This window comes from Astyanax mexicanus, chromosome 23 (genome assembly GCF_023375975.1).
Source record: "Astyanax mexicanus isolate ESR-SI-001 chromosome 23, AstMex3_surface, whole genome shotgun sequence".
NCBI classification, from domain to species: Eukaryota; Metazoa; Chordata; class Actinopteri; order Characiformes; family Acestrorhamphidae; genus Astyanax; species Astyanax mexicanus.
In genome coordinates this window covers 27,772,256-27,793,189 of record NC_064430.1, presented here as the reverse complement: position 1 = coordinate 27,793,189, position 20,934 = coordinate 27,772,256, and the positions used below count along the sequence as shown (strand labels likewise).

The 20,934-nt window shown below is 37.6% G+C and overlaps 1 protein-coding gene across 1 annotated transcript in view; it reads right to left on the bottom strand.

Moving 5' to 3' along the window:
- The window catches only part of LOC103023182 (neuropilin and tolloid-like protein 2), a 62,717-nt gene that overhangs the window by 22,067 nt on the left and 19,716 nt on the right, over positions 1–20,934 (bottom strand). The window contains exons 2-7 of the mRNA XM_022665939.2: positions 19,279–19,335; positions 17,720–17,860; positions 7,619–7,867; positions 5,179–5,226; positions 2,725–2,852; positions 1,710–1,938 (exon numbers count right to left, since the gene is read on the bottom strand). Coding sequence (XP_022521660.2) covers positions 1,710–1,938; positions 2,725–2,852; positions 5,179–5,226; positions 7,619–7,867; positions 17,720–17,860; positions 19,279–19,335 — 852 coding nt within the window. The remainder of the gene's footprint in view (positions 1–1,709; positions 1,939–2,724; positions 2,853–5,178; positions 5,227–7,618; positions 7,868–17,719; positions 17,861–19,278; positions 19,336–20,934) is intronic.

Genomic DNA, 20,934 nt, shown 5'->3' with positions numbered 1-20,934 from the left:
ACACCAAATCAAAAGCATAAATTACATAAAGTACAGGGAATTTTAACAGCAGGCAGATATTTCTCCAGATTCCCCCTCCTGTATTATTTTAATCTTCCTCTTGGAAGTGTAGTAGAGCATCATTTTGAAGTAGACCAACTACTTACAGTGAGAGCTAGCCTGGCTAAAGTAGAGCTTCCAAACGTGGTGGAGGTAGTTTCATCAACATCTAACAGTGAAAGCTAGCCAGGTTAAAATACAGCCTCCAATTATGGTGAAGGTAGTTTCATCAACAACACAGTGAGAGTTGGTCAGTGTAAAGTACAGTTTCCAAGCATGGTGAAGGTAGTTCCATCAGCAAATCACAGTGAGAGCTAGTCAGAGCTTCCAAACATGGTGGAGGTGGCTTCGTCAACAACCTATATTGAGAGCTAGTCAGAGCTTTCAAAAATGTAGTGGAGGTGATTTAATAACAATCACAGTGAGAGCTAGTCAGGTTAATGTACAGCTCCAAACATGATGGAGGTAGCTTCATCAACAACTCATTGTGATAGCTAGTTAGGGAAAAATACAGCTTCCAAACATGGTGGAGGTAGTTCCATCAGCAACTCACAGTGGGAGCTAGCAAGGCTTAAATACAGCTTCCAAACATGGTGAAGGTAGTTCCATCAGCAACTCACAGTGGGAGCTAGCAAGGCTTAAAGTACAGCTTCCAAACATGGTGAAGGTAGTTTCTTCAAAAACTCACAGTGAGATCTAGCCACGCTAAAGTACACTTTTCAAACTTGGTGGAGGTACAACAACTCACAGTAAGATCTAGTCAGGTTAATGTACAGCTTTCAAACATGGTGGAGGTAGTTTCATCAACAACTCACAGTGAGAGCTAGTTAGGGTAAAGTACAGCTTCCAAACATGGTGGAGGTAGTTTTATCTAAAACTCACAGTGAGCTCTAGCCAAGCTAAAGTGCAGCTTATAAACATGGTGGAGGGAGTTTCATCAGCAAATCACAGTGAAAGCGAGTTATGCTAAAGTACAGCTTACAAACATGGTGAAGGTATTTTCATCTACAACTCAAAGTGAGACCAATCAGGATAAAGTACAGCTAAACATGGTGGAGGTAGTTACATTAACAAATCACAGCAAGAGATAGTCAAGTTAACGTACAGCCTCCAAACATGGTGGAGGTAGTTTCATCAACAACCCTCAATGAGAGCTAGCCACATTAAAGTACAGCTTCCAAACATGGTGGAGGTAGTCTCATCAACAACTCACAGTAAAAGCTAGTCAGGTTAACGTACAGCTCCAAAACACGGTGGAGGTAGTTTTATCTACAACTCACAGTGAGCTCTAGCCAAGCTAAAGTGCAGCCTCCAAACATGGTGGAGGTAGTTTCAACAACAATAACTCACAGTAAGAGCTAGCAAGGCTAAAATACAGCCTTCAAACATGGTGGAGGTAGTTTCATACACTGTTACAGTTAAATTGACCAAAGTGAACACACTCAAAATCTCAAAAAAGTCTTCTTCCACAATAGTATGACATGATGTTTTACCTCAGGGGATACCTTGGGAATGCCCACATGTATACATATATGCTGTGAGGTGTTATCTTGTGAGTGAGGATGAACACCAGTGTGGCCAGTGTGCTCATGGCAAGGCATAAATGTGAATTATTGGAGTTGGAGTCAGGCCCTATAAAAAGTAAAGATAGAGATACTGTAGATACTCACGATCAACAAACGAGGTGAAGAGCATGCGGAAGCGACTCAGCCGGCTGGTTTCGTCCGCCCACATGCGGACCACGCCCACCCCGGTCTCCAGCATGACGTCGTTGGCTACGGTGCTGCAGAACTTGGCCTTCAGGTTCTCGATGGCGCTGCTGCCGTCGTAAACGGCGACGAAGTTCCTCTTGCACTCGTTCGAGTTCTCCATCTGGTACTCCAGGAAGCGCAGGTATATCTGCAGACACCGAAATAGCACCTTAACTCAGCGCGGTAAGATTCCGCGGAGCGGCGGCTCGCATTTCAAACGGTGCGAGCTGAGAAACTTTCCAGGTATGATTTATTGCATGAGAAATGTGAGCCGCTTTGAGGTCATCTCTGACGCAGACTGCGCTGAACTCTAAGAAATGCATAATCAGTGATGCTTTAAGCAGAAAACCTGGCGAACCTCGTGAGAATACACGCTGCATAATTTATAACAAGGAGAGGTAGGTGAGTCCGTGAAAATATACCAACGTTGGCGAAGGAAAGAAGGAGCGGTATCACAAATTCCGTCTTAATCACACTGCTACACGCTGTTTCTTTGGGAATTTCTTTATTTTTTTTCTGACATGTTTTGGAGATGCTGAGTGTTCTCGTCTTACTGATGTGTATGTGTGTGTATATCTGCGTTTGTGTCTATGTGTGTGTGTCTATGTTGGTGTGTGTGTGTATGTGCGTATGTAATCCCCAGGCCATCTTACATAACCCCCACTCAACTCAGCCGCTCCAGTCTTATTCCTGCTAGTGCTGATTTTGCTCTTCAGCTATTTCTGCATCATTGGCCTAATACCTGCTATGGCTGCACGGCTAATTTTAGCTCCTCTTCCAAAAGCTCCCCCAGACAGGGTCAAGGGGGTCTGCCGGTCCCCCGGGGGCTAATCAAGGCCACGTCTACGTTTCATCCAGCCAGGGATGTGTCTAAGCAGAAAACTAGTAAAGAGACTTGCGTGGACTGGTGCGAAGTGGACGTGGAAAAGGTCACCTTGGACTGAGGAGGCGCTCGGATGGTCCAGATGCAGTCCAGAGCTTCCCCCACTTTAACCTTCTCCTCCTCGTCCACCTGGCTGGAGCGGACGAAGCCGTCTGGGCCGCTGACCTCGAACTGGCAGTCTGATGAACAGGAAAAGATGTAAAAAGAGAGGATTTAGACTGAAAAACCTTTAGATTATGGACTATATACAGCGCTTTGAAAATAAATAGTATTTATAACCTGAGTAAATAAAAAAAGAACATTTTTAAATGATAAATTAATTTATTAAGGGAAAAAAAACTCTATACAAACCAACCTGGCCATGTGCAAAAAATAGTGTTTGCCCCCTAAATCCAATAATTTGGATGTTCCACCCTTGGTGGCACAACTGCAATTAGGCCTGTCACGATAAAAAAAATTCTGAACGATATTTTGTCCCAGAAATGATTGCAATAAACGATATTTTATTTTTGCCACTAATAAAATAACTGTCATAACAAAGGAATTGACCCTTTTAAGAACAATAAACTCTTCTATTCCTGTTCCCACACCTAATTTTGGAACCTGAAAAGTTCCCAGCTTGAACCAAAGTAGGTTATAGTAGGTTCTTCAGTGTATATATACACATCGTGAAGTGTGGAGACAGGGGAACCATGAGTCTGCCCCACACCATGACATGCAGCGCCGGTCTGTCCCAGCTGGCACGCATTGAACCGGCATAAAGACCCTGTGAATGGAAGGCTGAGGCAACATGAACCTAAGACTCTAAAGTTAAGCTACTAAAGTGAACCCTGTATTCATAATGTATTATAAATGCATTTTTAATGCATTTTATGACATGCATAATACCTTATAATGATTGTAATAAGTCTGTATAATAACTTACAAGTACTTAAAGTGACATCTATAACACGTTATAAACTACAAGTATAAGGCTTTATAAAGAAAGGGCTTATAATGCCTTCTGTTCATAAGAATATTGACTATTGTACAATGAAGTGCTGTAATGCACTATTACACAGATTTGGTACATTTGGTCTGTGTAACACATTATAAAGCCTTATATAGAGTCATTACTGACTTTAAGTGAAGTGAATTTTACTATGCTTTTTAAACATGTAGTAAATTTTATTTTTAATATAATGTCTTGACAGTAATGATTTTATAATGTGTTACGCACTTATATAAAAGCTTAATTTGAGAAATCATAGCTGCATATTGTAATGCATTATACCAATGTATACCAAATCTGTATTATAGTGCATTACAACACATTCTATTACATTGTACAATGTTCTTATGAACATATATTATAAGGCATTATAAGCCCTTTCTTTATAAACCCTTATACTTGTAGTTTATAATGTGTTATGAGTGTCGCTGTAAGTACTTATGAGCTATTATACAGGCCTATTACAGTCAATATAAGGTATTATGCATGTCATTTAATGAGTTATAAATGCATTTATAATACATTATGAATAAAGGGTTCATAGGAAGTGTTACTGATAGTTTTTACGCCAGTAATTTCAGATGAACGGTCACTCCTGGGAAGGCTCACCACTGTTCCATGTTTTGTCCATTTGTGAAAATAATAGCTCTCACTGTGTCACTGTTCGCTTGAGTCTCATAGCTTTAGAGATGAGTTTATAACCTTTTCCAGCTTATAACTGATAGATGTAAAAGACATTATAAGCCCTTTCTTTATAAACCCTTATACTTGTAGTTTATAATGTGTTATGAATGTCGCTGTAAGTACTTATGAGCTATTATACAGGCCTATTACAGTCAATATAAGGTATTATGCATGTCATATAATGCATTATAAATGCATTCATAATACATTATGAATACAGGGTTCATAGAAAGTGTTACTGTAATTTCAGATGACTGGACCACTATTCCAAGTTTTCTCTATTTGTGAAAATAATAGCTCTCACTGTGTCACTGCTCGCTTGAGTCTCATAGCTTTAAAGATGACTTTATAACCTTTTCCAACTTATAATTGATAGATGTGAAAGACTTGTTTTCTCATTTGATCAATTCAAAGTAAATTTCTTTTTTAAATGGGTTACAAGTTGAAAAAGGTTTGGAACCACTGGTACCACTGATACATCACATATAAACAATTTCTAAAGAACTATAAAAGAAGACAGAGACAAAAAAGAGGCAAAAAGAGGCAGAAAATTACAGCAAGAGCAGAGAGAAAGAGAGAATTGAGCACAAATGGAAGCTGACGATTGGAGATGTAAAAAAAAAAAACACTGGAGAAATGGAGGGTGGGTGAAGAATAAGGCGGACATATTGACAAAATGGCAGATACACGGAGATACAGGGAGGAGGATGGCAGCAGATAGAGGCAGGAGAGGAAGAGTGTCAGTTAAAGATAGCCGGCAGTCGGCTCACAGAACAAAAGACTCTTCAAATGGAATCGAATGTCGCAGAGGAAGGATAGAGGGAGCCTACCTGGGATTGGATTTAGGAGTCCGCCTACGTGCAGTTTAAAATCTGGGTCTGAAATGATAACACACACACGCTGCATTACTCAGATATCAGAGCCCTGAGACGGCCGATAAAACCCTGTTTAAAAAGAGCCGCAGGAAAATCTGCCTGCTTCATCTAATGTGCTGCTTTTTAATGTTTGTCTTATTTGACCCGCTTAACACTGGGAATGCTAAAATAGCCCACGACTGCAGCACAGCCGGAGATATATATGCAGAAATGTTCCAGCTATATTTAGAGCGGTTTCTCTGATTTTTTACGCACCTGATTCTCAACTTATCAGATAATTACTGAATTACTGAATCCACTGAGTATCATAAAATAAAAAATACATTAAACTCTGCAGCTCTGAGGTAATTTAGGACCTGAATTTAGCACTCATTGAGCTTTATACTGGAAGCTAAAGAGGCTGCAGAGTGTATTAACTAACAACCACACATTTACTGAATGCATTTTTTTTTCTCACAAATATTTGTATTAATTTTCAGCATTTTACAACCACAAATCATCCCCCACCCTAAAACCCAATGCTCACTCTATCGATACAAACTTTACAAACTGAATGCATTATTAATAAGAATTCAAGAATTTCTCTCTTTTTTTTTACTAATGTAGTAGTCAGAAAAGACATGTTTTTTTTAAGACTTTGAGTTGAAAGTTCCGTCTTTTAGGAAAAAAAACTAGGAAAACACATGCACAAGAAAATACTTTACCATACTTCTCATTTTTGGGTCCTCTAAAAAAGCTGACCCATAATGAAAAATTCTATAGGCCAAAACCTATTACAATGCATCCAATATATACTAATGCATCTAAAAAAAATCATATATTATATAGATATATTACACACAGAGTGATCTATTTTAAGTGTTTATTTCCTTTGTTGATTGTTGACGATTATGGCTTACAGCCAATGAAAAAACCCAAAAGTCAGTGTCTCAAAAAAAAATCCAATATTGGTAGACCAATTGGTACTTTCGGCAGTGTGGGCAGTGTGCAAAGTCCTGCTGGAAAATGAAATCTGCACTTCCATAAAATTTTCTTATAAAAGACACTGCTCTGACTTTGGACTTAACTTTGAATATAACACAGTGGATCAACACCAGCAGATGACACGTCTCTCCAAACCATCACTGATCATCAGTAAATTTTACATTTCATTTGTAAATCAAGGGAGCAGAGTCTGGAGGAAGAGTGGAGACACACACAGTCCAAACTGCTTGAGGTCTATGTTCTAATCCATATTATGAGAATGCAAGAACTACTCAACTAAATAAAAACAATTACTTGAAGAAGAAATGAAGGTCAGTCAATATGGAACATTTCAAAATCTTTAAAAGTATCCTCAAGTGCAGTCAAGATGCAAAGACCATCAAAAAAGTTATGATGAAACTGGCACTCATCAGGACTACCCTATGAAAAGTTAATCAGAGTTATTGGCCTAAGAAAGTTAACAGCGCCCCAGAGTATTTTAGTTTGTTTAACACTGGCTTAATAGTTTCCTTACATGTTTCTATATTGTCTTGATGACTGATTTTTGACTGGTACTCTACATCATCATTACATTTCCCCAGTGGCGTCCAGTTAATATAGTGGGTACCCCTTCTGCAACACCTCAACCCAACAAATATCACTCATCTGTATGCCTACAAGACGCCAGGTCAGCCAAAACATTAGTACACACAAAAACTCAGCAGTCAGACGGACTATTATTGAGAATTAGTTTCACATTGAAGGACAGCCTTTAAAAGGCTTTTTAATATGATGTGACTCAATATCTCTAATGTCTCATTTATCGTCACAATTCCATGATAGTTATCTAACTATTGAACTAATCCAGCATGAGCTCCGTTTTACACTAAGCAATCCGTAGCCCCTTCAGCACAGCGATGCTGAGAAGGGGTTAGACAGCCATAGCCCCGCCCCCGGAGTGAAAATCATGAATCTGATTGGTTAGAATTTTCTGCAACTTTGATAATAGACTCATTATTACATCCTTCAAAAAATCAGCAGAAGGGTCACACAGACACACGGGGGCAGAAGCCATTTTTAAAAGCTTTGATTGGTTAAAACAGCTGTCAGTCAGATAAGAGTCCCGTAGGAACTGAAAAACGAAGACTAATGCTTTGAATTAGTTGCTGTTTTTTATTTTAGTTAATACATTTAGTTTATAAAATATATGCTTATGATTTACGATAACTATAATATATATTTCCTGATTAAATATTATGTAATGATTTACATACATCTCTGAAGGGTTAGAAGGGCCTCACTGCACACCACTGCATCTCCCATATAAAGCTTCATTAACTTCCAACAGTTGAGTTTTTGGTGTGCTATTATTTTGTCAGTGAGTGTATAAGTGCTATACAAGTTCAGTACATGATATCTCTGGGTTTGTTACCTGCTATGTAGGTGTATTTGACGCGGAACCCCAGGCCCTCCAGCTCCTCATCAGTGAGGAACTTAATCCACATGAAGCGGCCGGTGGAGGTGACCACCCCCGGGCTCTTGGGCCCGCAGTAGCGATCAATGAGCGGCGAGAAGCCGAAGGGGCCATCCCTTATCTCCAGATGATCAAAGCGGCACTCGAACGAGGGCTCGATGTAGTAGTTTTTGTCGAAGATCAGCTGGATTCTCTGGCGAGGGAGCGCTGCAGAAAGATGAGAACATTTTGTCATTGTCATGTCTAGACCTCCTAACTTTGTTTTCCAATTTTGTTTCTCTGCTATCATATGATTACAGTATGATGAATGGGCTAACAGGAATGTTCAAATGCTCAAATTCCTCAGAATAAAATAGATTTATATTCTATTATTAACTTACATTAAAATCATCATATCTTAAATGCTTATTGTTGTGTATTTTATGGCATTTGTGTTTGCTTATGTATCAAAATAGCTTACATAACCATTTTCAATTCCATTTTTATCTCAGAAATACTGTAAATAGGCTGTTTTTGTTATTGTGCTCTAAAGCCTAGTATTTGAAAAATAAGCCCTGTTTTCTGCACTCAAATCACTCAAACAGCAGCCAGGCTCTTCCATTTGCCAACATGCTATATGCTAAATAGTATGATAAATTCTTCAATACTTAAAAATGTAATTGTCTGTGACGGGACAAAAGCGACACATTTAAAATGTGCTGTTTGGCACAGCTTTGCTTCCATATACTAACCTTTAACAGTGGTGTGAAATTTAAATATTAGTCAAAGACAAGACAAGTAAACACAAAATGCAGTTTTAAAAAAAGCTTTTTATTATTAAGGAAGAGAAACATTTAAACCTACATGGCCCTGTGTTAAAAAAAAGCCCCCTAAACCTAAAAACTGGTCCACCTTTAGCAGCAACAACTGCAATCAAGTGTTTGAGGTAACTTGCAATAAGTCTTTTAAAGACCTTCGGTTAAATTTTGTTCCACTCTTCTTTACAGAATTATTGTAATTCTGCCATATTGAAAGGTTTTCCAGCATGAAGTACGTTTTTAAATTCATGCCACAGCATATCAATAGGATTCAGGTCAGAATTTTGGGCCACTCCATAGTCATTGTCCTGCTGCAGAACCCAAGTTTATTTCAGTTTGAGGTCGCGAACAGATGGCTGGATATTCTCCTGTAGGACTTTTTGATAGACAGCGGAGTTCATAGCAGACAAACCAAGTCTCCCTGAAGCTGCAGGAGTCTCCCGCATTTCAGTAGTGGCTCCCTGATGTCTGCGAGTCACATATAATCTCCCTGAATTCAGAACGAGTCCGACAAACTTTTTTTCTCTAATCGCGTGTGGGATGGAGGGAGAGAAAACAGAGAGGGATCTGATTGGCCTGTTCTCTGCAAAGAGTCTGTGAGACAGTTTTAAGTGTGGGCGGGCGGTGTTTTTCCCCCCTCCCGGACGGGATTTGTTCAGTGAGTGAGAGAAAGCAGATCATGGCGGAGGCAATATTAATAATTATTGAAATATGATATGAAATGTGTTTGATGTTGTGCAATTTTTTGTGATATTGTAACTGTCAATTTTTGTCAAATAAGCAGAGGCAGGGCCTTCCAAAAAGCAAAAAGATAAAACTCATTTCACCTCGGAATACTCTAAATTAATTCATATAAAAGTAAAGTTTCGTTATTCTTTGTTGTGTGTGCAAGATAGTTTTGTTTTTATTTGTGTTTTTTTGGGGGGTAACCTCCCTGAAATCAACTTTTGCAACTTGGGATGTCTGTCATAGTTCCATTTATCACAGCAAGTCTTCCATGTTCTAAAGCAGCAAAACAGCCCAAACCATGACACTACCACCACCATGTTTTAGTGTAGGTATAACGTTCTTTTTCAGAAATACTTAAATGCGAAAAATGTAACAGGACACACACCTTCCGAAAAGAACCAATTTTGTCTCATCAGTCCAAAGAGTATTTTACAAAAATCTTGGGGATCATCAAGATGTTTTCTGGCAAAATTGGGACCCAAAGCTTTAGAAATGACTTTGTAACCTTTTCCAGACTGATAGATGATCAATAACTTTGTTTTCACTAAATCTGTTTTTGAATTTCTTCAGATCGGGGCATAATGTGCTGCTTTTTGAGATATTTTATCTACTTCATGTTGTCAGACAGGTTCTATTTGCTTTCTTGATTCTACAGCTCTGATAGTAATCAGGCTTGGTTGTGTTGTGGTTAACAGTAAAATTGAAAAAGTGTGATCAATCACAGTTAATTTATGGGGGGGGGGGGGCAAATACTTTATCACAAAAGGCTAGACTGGTTTGGATAGGGTTTTTTTTCACTTAATAAATAAAATCATCATTTACTCAGGTTTGATATTTGTCTGATACTAAAGTTTGTCTGATAATCTGAAAAATATAAGTATGACAAAAAAATGAATTTCCTTGATTTTAGCTAATTTAAAACCTCTGGAATATAATCAAGAGGAAGATGGATGATCACAAGCCATCAAACCAAACTGAACTGCTTGAATGTTTGCACCAGGAGTAAAGCAGCATAAAGTTATCCAAAAGCAGTGTGTAAGACTGGTGGAGGAGAACATGATGCCAAGATTCATGAAAACTGTGATTAAAAACCACCAGGGTTATTCCACCAAATATTGATTTCTGAACTCTTAAAACTTTATGAATATGAACTTGCGTTGTTTGCATTATTTGAGGTCTGAAAGCTCCGGATCTTTTTTTTGTTATTTCAGCCATTTCTCATTTTCTGCAAATTGTCAGGTGCGGGTGCAGGGAGGACGCGGAGGCGGACGCAAATGCAAACAAAAAGGGATTTATTAACGAAAACAAATACAAAATACACAGGGAGTTACTGAAAACAGGACTGAGGAAACTGGGGAAAACATGGAGCACTGACAGATGATAAATGTACAAGGATCGACACCGGGGAAATGGAACACGGACCTTAAATAGAGGTGCACACACACAGGAAACAGGAAACACCTGGGACGAAGGGGCGGAGCTACAAATGAACACAGGTGAGTGGAAAAACACTGGGAATGAAACACAGACCTGAGAATAACACAGACATGGGAACCAGACAGACAAAAGACCTGACACAAATAAATGCACTAAATGACATTTTTTTTATTTGGAATTTGGGAGAAATGTTGTCTGTAGTTTATAGAATAAAACAACAATGTTCATTTTACTCAAACATAAACCTATAAATAGCAAAATCAGAGAAACTGATTTAGACACACCTTATCATTCAATGTGTTTTCTTTATTTTCATGACTATTTACATTGTAGATTCTCACTGAAGGCATCAAAACTATGAATGAACACATGTGGAGTTTTATGTACTTAACAAAAAATGAGCTGAACCTCCACAGTCACCGGACCTGAACCCAATCCAGATGATTTGGGGTGAGCTGGAGCCTCACAGAGTGAAGAAGGCAAAGGAGCAACAAGTGCTAATAAATACCTCTGGGAACTCCTTCCTTCAAAACTGTTGGAAAACTTTTCATTTCAGGTGGCCACCTCTTGAAGCTCATTGAGAGAATGATGCCAAGAGTGAGCAAAGCAGTAATCAGAGCAAAGGGTGGCTATTTTGAAGAAACTAGAATATATAACATATTTTGTTGGGGGCCAGAGGGAGAAATATATTTGAAGTCACGGGCCACAGACTCTGTAATAAAACAAATAATGAAAAAACACTTTAAATAATACTTTTTTCCTGATTATTTCATTTACACACCATTTTACTTGGCTTACTATCTGTATCTTTGACAGTGTTGTGTAAACTAAGATTTTCAAAGCGGTGTTTAATTTCATGATGTCTCTTAATATTAAACTCCTTAATTACGGCAACTTTTAGACTCTTTGGTCTGTTTTTCAGGCTAGAAATGCGCACTCTCTCCACTTTTAGACTCTTTGGCCTGATTTTCTGCGCTAGAAATGCGCACCCTCTCTGCTTTTAGACTCTTTGGTCCAACTTTCTGCGCTAGAAATGCGCACCCTCTCCGAATTTTTGGCCCGTTTCTGACACCTAGCGTTCAAACTTTGAATCTCACATTATAAAAACCAGCCTAACAGCGGGCCAACTTTCATTCTATTTCTAAAATACCTCCGTAGTTTGGACACCCCTGGTTTAAATAGTCATGAAAATAAAGAAAGCGCATTGAAAAAGAGAAGGTGTGTCCAAACTTTTGGCCTGTACTGTATATACTGTACGTGAGGTGTCTACAAACATTTGGACACGTACTGTAACTGTATTTGGTGCATAAACACAAATGAAATAAACACATAAATGAAATAAAACACAATAATAATTCAGGATATGAGCCTATAAATCTGCCTGTTCCTTCCCTCTGTAAAGTTAAGCTTTCGGAGATCGCTACAGCAGCAGTGATTTATTTTTTGATGAATGCGTGGGAAGCGGTACTTAGGCAGCATCCCACAGCCGCGCTGCTCAGCATGGGCGACCTAACCCCTCCTGCTGGAAGCCGTCATCTTCTCATCATGATAAAGTGCCCTACAGGAGACTGAGGGGGAGGAACAATATGATAATAATGATAATCTATTCAGCCCCCTGCCCTCACACATACCGACGTGATACTTCTTAAGATGATCTAATATGTGCAAACTCTCGTATTACACTTAATCACACCATGAAAACACGCTCGCTGTCCACTTTATTAGAAACACCCACCTGTTTCCACACACTGAACACCTCAGGAAGTTCCACCAATCTTAGATAATTATATAAAAATGTAATATTAAATCGTAGCTGTATCTGTTCACTGTTAAAATTGGTCTAATCGGCTCTTTAATGGTTGTTATTATTATTATTATTATTATTATTATTATTATTTGTTAGTTGGGTCATTATTCTCAGCACTGCAGTGATAAGCACTGATTAGCATGGAAGTGGTGGTGTATGAGGTGTTAGTGTGTGTTGTGCTGGTGGTAAGAGTGGATCAGGTACTGCAGCAGTGCTGCTGGAGTTTTTAAACACGATGTTTAATCACTTAATCACTGTCCTCCACTCTATAATAAACACTCCTACCTACAACTGAAACACCTTGTAGATAACGTAAAGCTCTGAATCTGTTGCTGCACAGTTTACAGTGTTGGTCATTTTTAACATGGTATTAGCACCTGTCCCATTAAAAAAAAATACAAACAATCGGTAACACACTAATCTACGTTTTAGATCAATCTTAGAGTTAGGTTTAAGGGTTGATCAGGGTTTAGGTATAATAAGGTGAACTATCAATGAACGTCTATTTTCTGGCCAATTTTCATACATAAGGTGCAAAGGATTATAAGCCGCATTTTAAAAGACACTATAAGGAATTTAAGTAAAGCTAAGCTAAGTAAAAACTGTAATAAAAACGAGCCCTGAGTGTTTTCGTAAGCCAAGGCAATATTAGCTAGTGGTCCGTCCCACCTAGCTTGTTTTAACATGGTAAATAAGCAGGATACAGTCCTATATATTTGCCTCTAAATGGCGAAATAGTGAGCGCAGTTAGTGAATAATGCTTATGCTGCTCCAGCAGTGCCAGCCCGGGTTAGAAGCAGGCTACAGGCCAAAAATTCTCATTACTGAACGGGGACATAGCGATTAGTGGCTAATGCTAATGCTACTTCAGCCCCAGTGCTGGAGAACTAAACTGAAACTACTGCATAACGCTGTACTTAAGTGAAGCATTTAATACATATATAGTTGAATGTCATTTGAATGTTAATTGAGCATCTATAAGCATCTATAATGGACCATCCAAATAAATTGATTCCAAAAAATCATATAAAACCCCTTTCAGTTGAGGAGCTTAATTTCTGTGCTAAGAGGCTGGAGAGTTTAATATTTAAAGCTTCATTATATCATGAGCAGATTTGGATCATTATGATGTATAAAAATAAAATCTAATCATATAGGAATACTCTATAGCCTACATTCCATTTAAAGCTGTTCTCTGTGGATGAGTTTTAAAAAGCATTCCATGTATAGAAACTCTGAAAAATCATCTGACTGTAGGCTATCAGAGTAAAGGCCTATTCACACCACATGTATATGTTATGTTTTGAAAATGAGCACATGTATTATAATATAATGGCAGTCCAAATCTCATTTACTGCAATGTTATTTGATTTTTTAAATCAGAGCCCACACTGATACAGCTTGTGTTGAAGTAGTTGAGGCTTCTAAAATCAGTACAAATGGACAATTCTAGCCATAGTGGATAAAGAGTGGATCAGATGCAGTAGTGCTGCTGGAGTTTTTAAACATTTCCATTGCAAATATTCAATTCAATTCAAAGTATCGTATCTCAACAAGATACAAAAAATTACAGGTGTGGGCATTCCCAATGTGTTGCTTGAGGTACATAACACTTTTTGACCAAAACCTTTATCATGACATTGTAAAATAACTGTAAAAGGTTTTTTTAAATGTTTAAAAAAATTAACAGTTTGTACACTATATTGTAGCTATCACATAAAAACCTTGTATCTCCAAAAAAAAACTTAAGGAAAAAAGAAAAAAAAAACCTTCTCAACTTTCAATGAAAATCAATGTAACGCTATCTAATAATGTGTTTCTCGCTTACTTGCTGTCTTTCACTAACTCACTCTGTCTCTCCCTCTGTCTCACTCGCTCTGTCTCTTGCTAACTCGCGCTGTCTTTCACTAACTCACTCTGTCTCTCCCTCTGTCTCACTCGCTCTGTCTCTTGCTAACTCGCGCTGTCTTTCACTAACTCACTCTGTCTCTCCCTCTGTCTCACTCGCTCTGTCTCTTGCTAACTCGTGCTGTCTTTCACTAACTCACTCTGTCTCTCCCCCTCTCTCACTCATGCTGTCTCTTGCTAACTCACCCTCTCTCTCTCACCAACTCACTCTGTCTCTTGCTAATTCGGGCTGTCTCTCCCTCTCTCTCACTCAAACTGTCTCTCGCTAACCTGTGTATCTCTCGTTAACTCGCTCTGTCTCTCTCTAACTTGCTCTGTCTTTCTCTCACGTGCTCAGTCTCTCCCTCTGTCTTACTCGCTCTGTCTCTTGCTAACTTGCACTGTCTTTCTCTTACTTGCTCTGTCTCGCTGTGTCTTTCTCTCCTAGGATATAATAATACAGTAAAAAAGTAAAATATTTGTAGTTTAAGCACAAGCAATAATTTACTCATTACTCATGTTGGCTGTTAAATAAATCCATTATGTGAAAATAATTCTCATTTTTGTTTTTGTATTTTTTGGTTACAATATAGAAAAAGATATTGAAAAATGTATTGTTTGGGTACCGGTACTCAATTCAAAGTATCGTATTGTATTGTATTGGTACCAGTATCAAAATTTTTTAAACGATACCCAGCTCTAATTCTTTGTAGTCCTGAGCATGGAGGAACAGGGTAAAATAATGATGATTTAATAAAGTATGTAGAAAAACAGATACAGGACTACAGTTTGTAGTTATAGAACTACAAATTGTCCTATATGATTAAATGATGTAAAAGAAAAGATAATGTGTGCAGAAAAAAGTAGGTGGTCATAATGTTGTGTAGGATCAGTGTATATGTACCAACCCTTACACTGCATATGCTGATTGTATATCTCTAATATAGGCCATCATGTATAGTAACCAGAGAGAGCTGTTGTGCCTCAGCTGTTCTACAGGGGGCACTCTTACGCCTCTTTTCTAATCTGCTCTTGCCATCGTGCGATGCTGATCCACAGCAGAAAGGGGCTTTGTACAGAATATCTGCTGCAAGGACGTGATTTAGCCGAGTGGAGACGAGGCTTTAGAGCAGACACAGCCTTGAGAGATATAAAAACACTGCATTAGCGAGGTCTGCTGAAGAGACAGCTAAAGCCGAGAGCTGCATCGGGAGACGCCGCCTTATTAATGATGTTGTTGGTATTTACTGGAGGCCAACATCAATCACTGTGGCATTAATAACTGTTCGTCAGAGTGAAGAGACAGCAGAGACATCGCTACCTATTGGGCTAATAGCCCCCTCCACATTAACGCTTCAGGTTCGTCCTTAGAGGAGTATCCTGTCCACTTTTGAGGACACTCTGAGGCTCCGTTCACACCTGTTATTTACACGTGTCCTGGAGGATCTGATCATAAGAGTCCAGTATAAAGTACAGGTGTGAACGTGATACAGTACTTCTCGAGGACGCATGATTTGATTGCAAATCAAAATATTAGATTCAGGGCCTTATAACTTGTACCCTGTGCAAATAGTGCTGCAATGCTCATTGCTATCTTAGCATAAGTTAGCTGTAGGGGTGGGCAATATTATATCGTATACAATATATCGTGACACAGAAATATCATGATATTAAAAATACATATCGTGATAATATGGATGTTCTGTCTTAAAAGAAGTCCATTATTTACTGTGAAGCTTTAAGTGTATTTATTGTATAATTGTTTTAATGTATAGTTTTTGTTTGCATGCATTTATATGCATGAAAATATACTGCAATATTATTTGCTGCATTATATTATTTTATGCTATATTATTTATTTTGCCACATTATGATTATACTGTTATACTATTATACTATATTCCTGAAATTAATTAATTATTTTTCTGTTTTCCTATATCGCCAAGTATATCCTTATCGCAAAAATACCCTGAAATATCTTGATGTTATTTTAGAGCCGTATCGCTCACCCCTAGTTAGCTGAGCACGCTACAACAACAAGCTAATTCAAAAGGGTGATACTTAAATGAAACAAATACTGTAGCAAAAATCACAGGACGTGATATTCATTTCTTATGGCACGTTTCGTCTTTTCAGGTTGTTGAGTGTGGAATATGGAGCTAGACTAGTGTTCATTTAGTCCGTTAAACTGCTTCTTTTACAGTCAGTAACTGTATATTCAAAAATTCTCATTTAAAAAGCATCAGAATAAGCCTGAGTTTTATAATAAAGTAAAAAAAGGCTCTGGTCTGCAAAGCATACCACACATTTATTTTTGCCTCCTCCAAAAATACAGGCAACTCCCAGCATTAAAAAAAAAAATCATGATAATTCACAGAATTATGTTGTAATTATTACAATAGATTTTGAGCAATTTACACCGCAAATATAAAAATTATTTTATTTTGCAAATCTAACACTAATAATCTAATTTTTTTTTTACATTTATACAACAGTTAGTTCCGACCTCACAATCTGATTGGTTGAGAAGTGTTCTAGCCGTGCTGATATACGTGATAACATCACGGCCTTCTCACACTAAACTTGTATCACTCCGCCGACGCGTTGCAGAGTAACGGCATATATACACAGGACACCCGCAGCAGCGTTAGCTTAGCACAGGCTAGTGCGCAGCCGCAGCACGCTCGCCTGCAGCGCTGGCTCGTCTTTGTGGAAAAAAGGGAAAGAAAAACGCTCGGTTACTGCCGTCTGACAACCAGAACGCTAACATAACCAGCCAGGCTAGGCTAAGCTAAGCTAATGCTGAGCTAAAGCAAGCTATGCTAACCTAACCACAGTCCAGCCGGCTAGCTAAAACCAACACCACCCAGCAAAACAAGCAGAAATGCTCAAAAAATGCGCAGCGTTCACCTGAAGACGACTCCACAGAGCAGGAGAGGAGAGTATCAGCGTTATTTCACGCTCCTAACGTTTACCATCTTCACTTATTACCAATTTTGATTTCAAGCTAACTTTCGTGGTGTTAGTCTGTATGAACCATACACTGTTTTGTAGTTAAGTTTCAGTTCTGTTACAGTTGTGGTGGAACTACTTTTTGGCGGAAGGCACAGTCCATATTAAAGCATATTCAAACTGAATTTCTTACAGTTCTTTGATTTATTATATATTATAATATATTATATTATAATTCATTTTGTAAAAAAAAATGTTGTATAAAAGCAATAGAACACTCGAGGTCGTGTGTTATCACGAATAACATCAAGATAACACACTCCCTCTCGTGTTCTATTGCTTATTTAAATACTTATTTTTAAAAGCCTAGTCATAAAGAGAAGAAAAAGTGCAATTAGTCGCAATTAATCACATAATTCTGTTGTAAATTGCACTAGACTTTCTACTCACCTTCGAGGACATAGATACACTCCTTGTTGGGGGGGTAGGTGTTGGGGTAGTTGGGGGACATGAATTGGCCTCCACTGATGGTTTTGGTCCAAACGCCACATTGGTCACTCCTGGACGGAGGCCCACCTTCATTTTGTGTCTCTGTAAATGGAAATACATTAGAGGAAATAATGTGAATCCTTAATAGTCACATTAGAATATATTTATAAAATATTTACTGTATTTGTAAATTTATGTTCCTGAACTTAAGTATTTTTTACTTTTTTTGACAACCCATTCATGAAGCAGTTTTTTAGGGTAGGGTACTTATGATACTTATGATAAAATGATACAACTAAATACAATCATCTCGTTTACTGTGCTGAATAAAATATGGACGAATGTATCCATCCCTTTAATTACAGCATTTAAAATATATTGAATTTGTAGAGTAAATAATGTTTAAAGCTGTTTCACTATGTATCTAGTTAGTGGAGCTTCATCTAATGATTATTTTGGTAGTCATCTAACTGTAGTTCATTTTTTTCTCAATTAGTCAACTGAGAGTGGGATTTAAATGTCCTTTAAATGCTTAAAATATGTTTACTATAAATATCGGATATTAAAGTATTAAAATACAAATACCTGGATGTTGGTTATGTATAATTTACTGGAGTAATTATTTTACAGACGTAAAACGACATTTTCACACATTTATCTGAACTTTTTACTCTTTACATAAAAAAAAAAAAACCTTGTTACTCCTATTTTATTTCAGCTCGTTTTCATTCCGGCTTCTCATCACTCAATAAAACCCCTATCCAGATAAATCTCTCCATCCAGATAGAGTGAATCTGAATGTGATTGGATGTAAAGAAGTATAAACATACACCTCTCTGACTCTCTATTGGTTTATACTGTGATCCGTCACACCTCACACACATCACACAACTGAAACACCAGTTTCATTGTCCAATCATTGTCCCTGTAAAGATGATTAAAAATTTAAACATGTTTTTCTATAGAAAAAGAACACAATTTTTATTAAATGACTTACAACAAGTAGAAATGTTTAGAAATAGGTTTTAATAAACCTTTAATTTTCTCATACCGATCGTATCATTAGAAACATTGCACATTAAGTCTAGACCTGAGAAGATTTTACTCCCCGGGACTTCACTTTCTCAGTGTGAGACGTTACCCTGAACAAAGACGCGCTGGAGAGATCTGGAAGAAACGTTCTCACTGTCACATAATGAACATAAAGGCTATCATTTCGCAACGATCCTGCGGGAGGCTCTTATGTGTCCGACTGTTTCGGAGACATTTCAGGCGAGAAGATTTTCAAAGGAATCAAAAACAGGGATAATGATCAGAGTATGTTAGCATTACGTGGTAATTTCGCTATCTATCCACAGGACACATGATTACACGCTGCCATTTGTGCCATAATGGACGAACGCCTGCTAACCTCCCAAAGAGCAACTCAGAGAAACCCTTTTTATCTGACTGTAGAACGTGTTCAGAGTCTCGTGTTACTCAGGACACGTTTGGCAGATTTAGACTGGAACATGTCTTACCTCTGATTCTTTGTGCCAGAGCAAAGCCCTCTTCTATCACCAGGAGGAGAATCCAGGCTGGAAGAGAAATAAAAACAACAACATTAAAACCAAATATTGATTTTGGACATGCAATATAAAAAAAAAACATTTATTACATATACAGTATCAGTCTCATTTATTTTTGTCCTAAATTGTAAATAAATAGAAAAGTGATTCAGACTATGAAGTAGAGCTGGGCGATTAATCGATTTTATCAATTAATTTGAATTTACAATTAAGGACGATGTGTTTTTATCATAGACTGTGTATAGCTGGACAGAGCATCGTCTCTCAAAAGTGAAGCCACCACAGGTCGAGCGCCCCCTGCTGTTTGGTTTCAGAAAGTTGTGTCACCCCAACCATCCCCATAGGTTTCAATGGCAAAACAGAACAACTTTCAATCATGTTTTTTATTCCAATTTACTGTAATTCTACCTCCATTATTTAAATGCAGCAGCTAGTGTAACCTCTGATTACATTGTAAAATTTTTATATCCCCATAGAATTAGTTTTTTAAAAAACATTATTCAGCTCTATTCAAAAAGGTGTGGTTATTGTAAAAGGGCTGGTTATGGGCGGGACCAATAACAGACCGTCAGCTCCGCTCCGCTCTGCAGCCTGTGACCGCGAGGCAGCCCTCAGGGGCGGGGTTATTTAAATGAGTAGGCTGCTCTCCACAGTCTTTCTCCCTCCTCTGGTCTCTACTGCAGAGTGGGAGAAGTGCTGCTCTTAAAGGAATGAACGCAGCAGCAGCTCTAGCTCCCCATCTAAAGTAAAACAAGCAACTGTCCCTGATACATCTTCCAACCGTGTACCAATCAATCAATCAATCAATCAATCAATTAACCTTTATTTTCACTCGGGATGAAACATTAAGGGTGACCCTAATGTTGCCGAGCCTTTATAACATCAAAGGGATTTAACACATTTAATGATAATTTAGAAATAATATGAAATAACCTAGTAAAAAAAATAATAATAATAAATAAATAAAAGTATGCATTTTAAATCAACATTTAATATATATATATATATATATATATATATATATATATATATATATATATATATATATATATGTGTGTAAAACAGAAAATTCTAAAATATCATAAAAAATTACATAAAAATAAAAAATTTATAAAACATTAAAAATGATAAGTGATTAAATGAGTAATAGAACTAAGAACAAGAATGAAAATACAAAACATTAAAACGAAAAACAAAATAAAAGTAATAATAAATAAACAAAAAATAAATGAATAAATTAAATAAAAAAATATATATATATAAATATATAAATACCAGGTTCCATACACACTACAGTTTAGATCATCTCATTTAATAGAACACTGGCACTTATTTAAAAGCTTTGTTTTGCAATTCAAGCCCAATGGGGAAAAGTCTTTACTTAATAGCATATTAAATTGTACTTGTTTTCTATTTTGTAAGTTTTATCAAAAAAAAAGGGCACCATTTTATTTATTTCTATTTGTTTTTTGAGGGTGGGTTTATTTTTATTTATTTTCTTTAGGTTTGAGGGTGCATTGTGTCAGTACCTAAACTTGTACCTTTGCTTGTTTCTGGATGCACTTTAACCACAAAGGCACCCACATCAACAGGAAGGCCAGAAAAGCA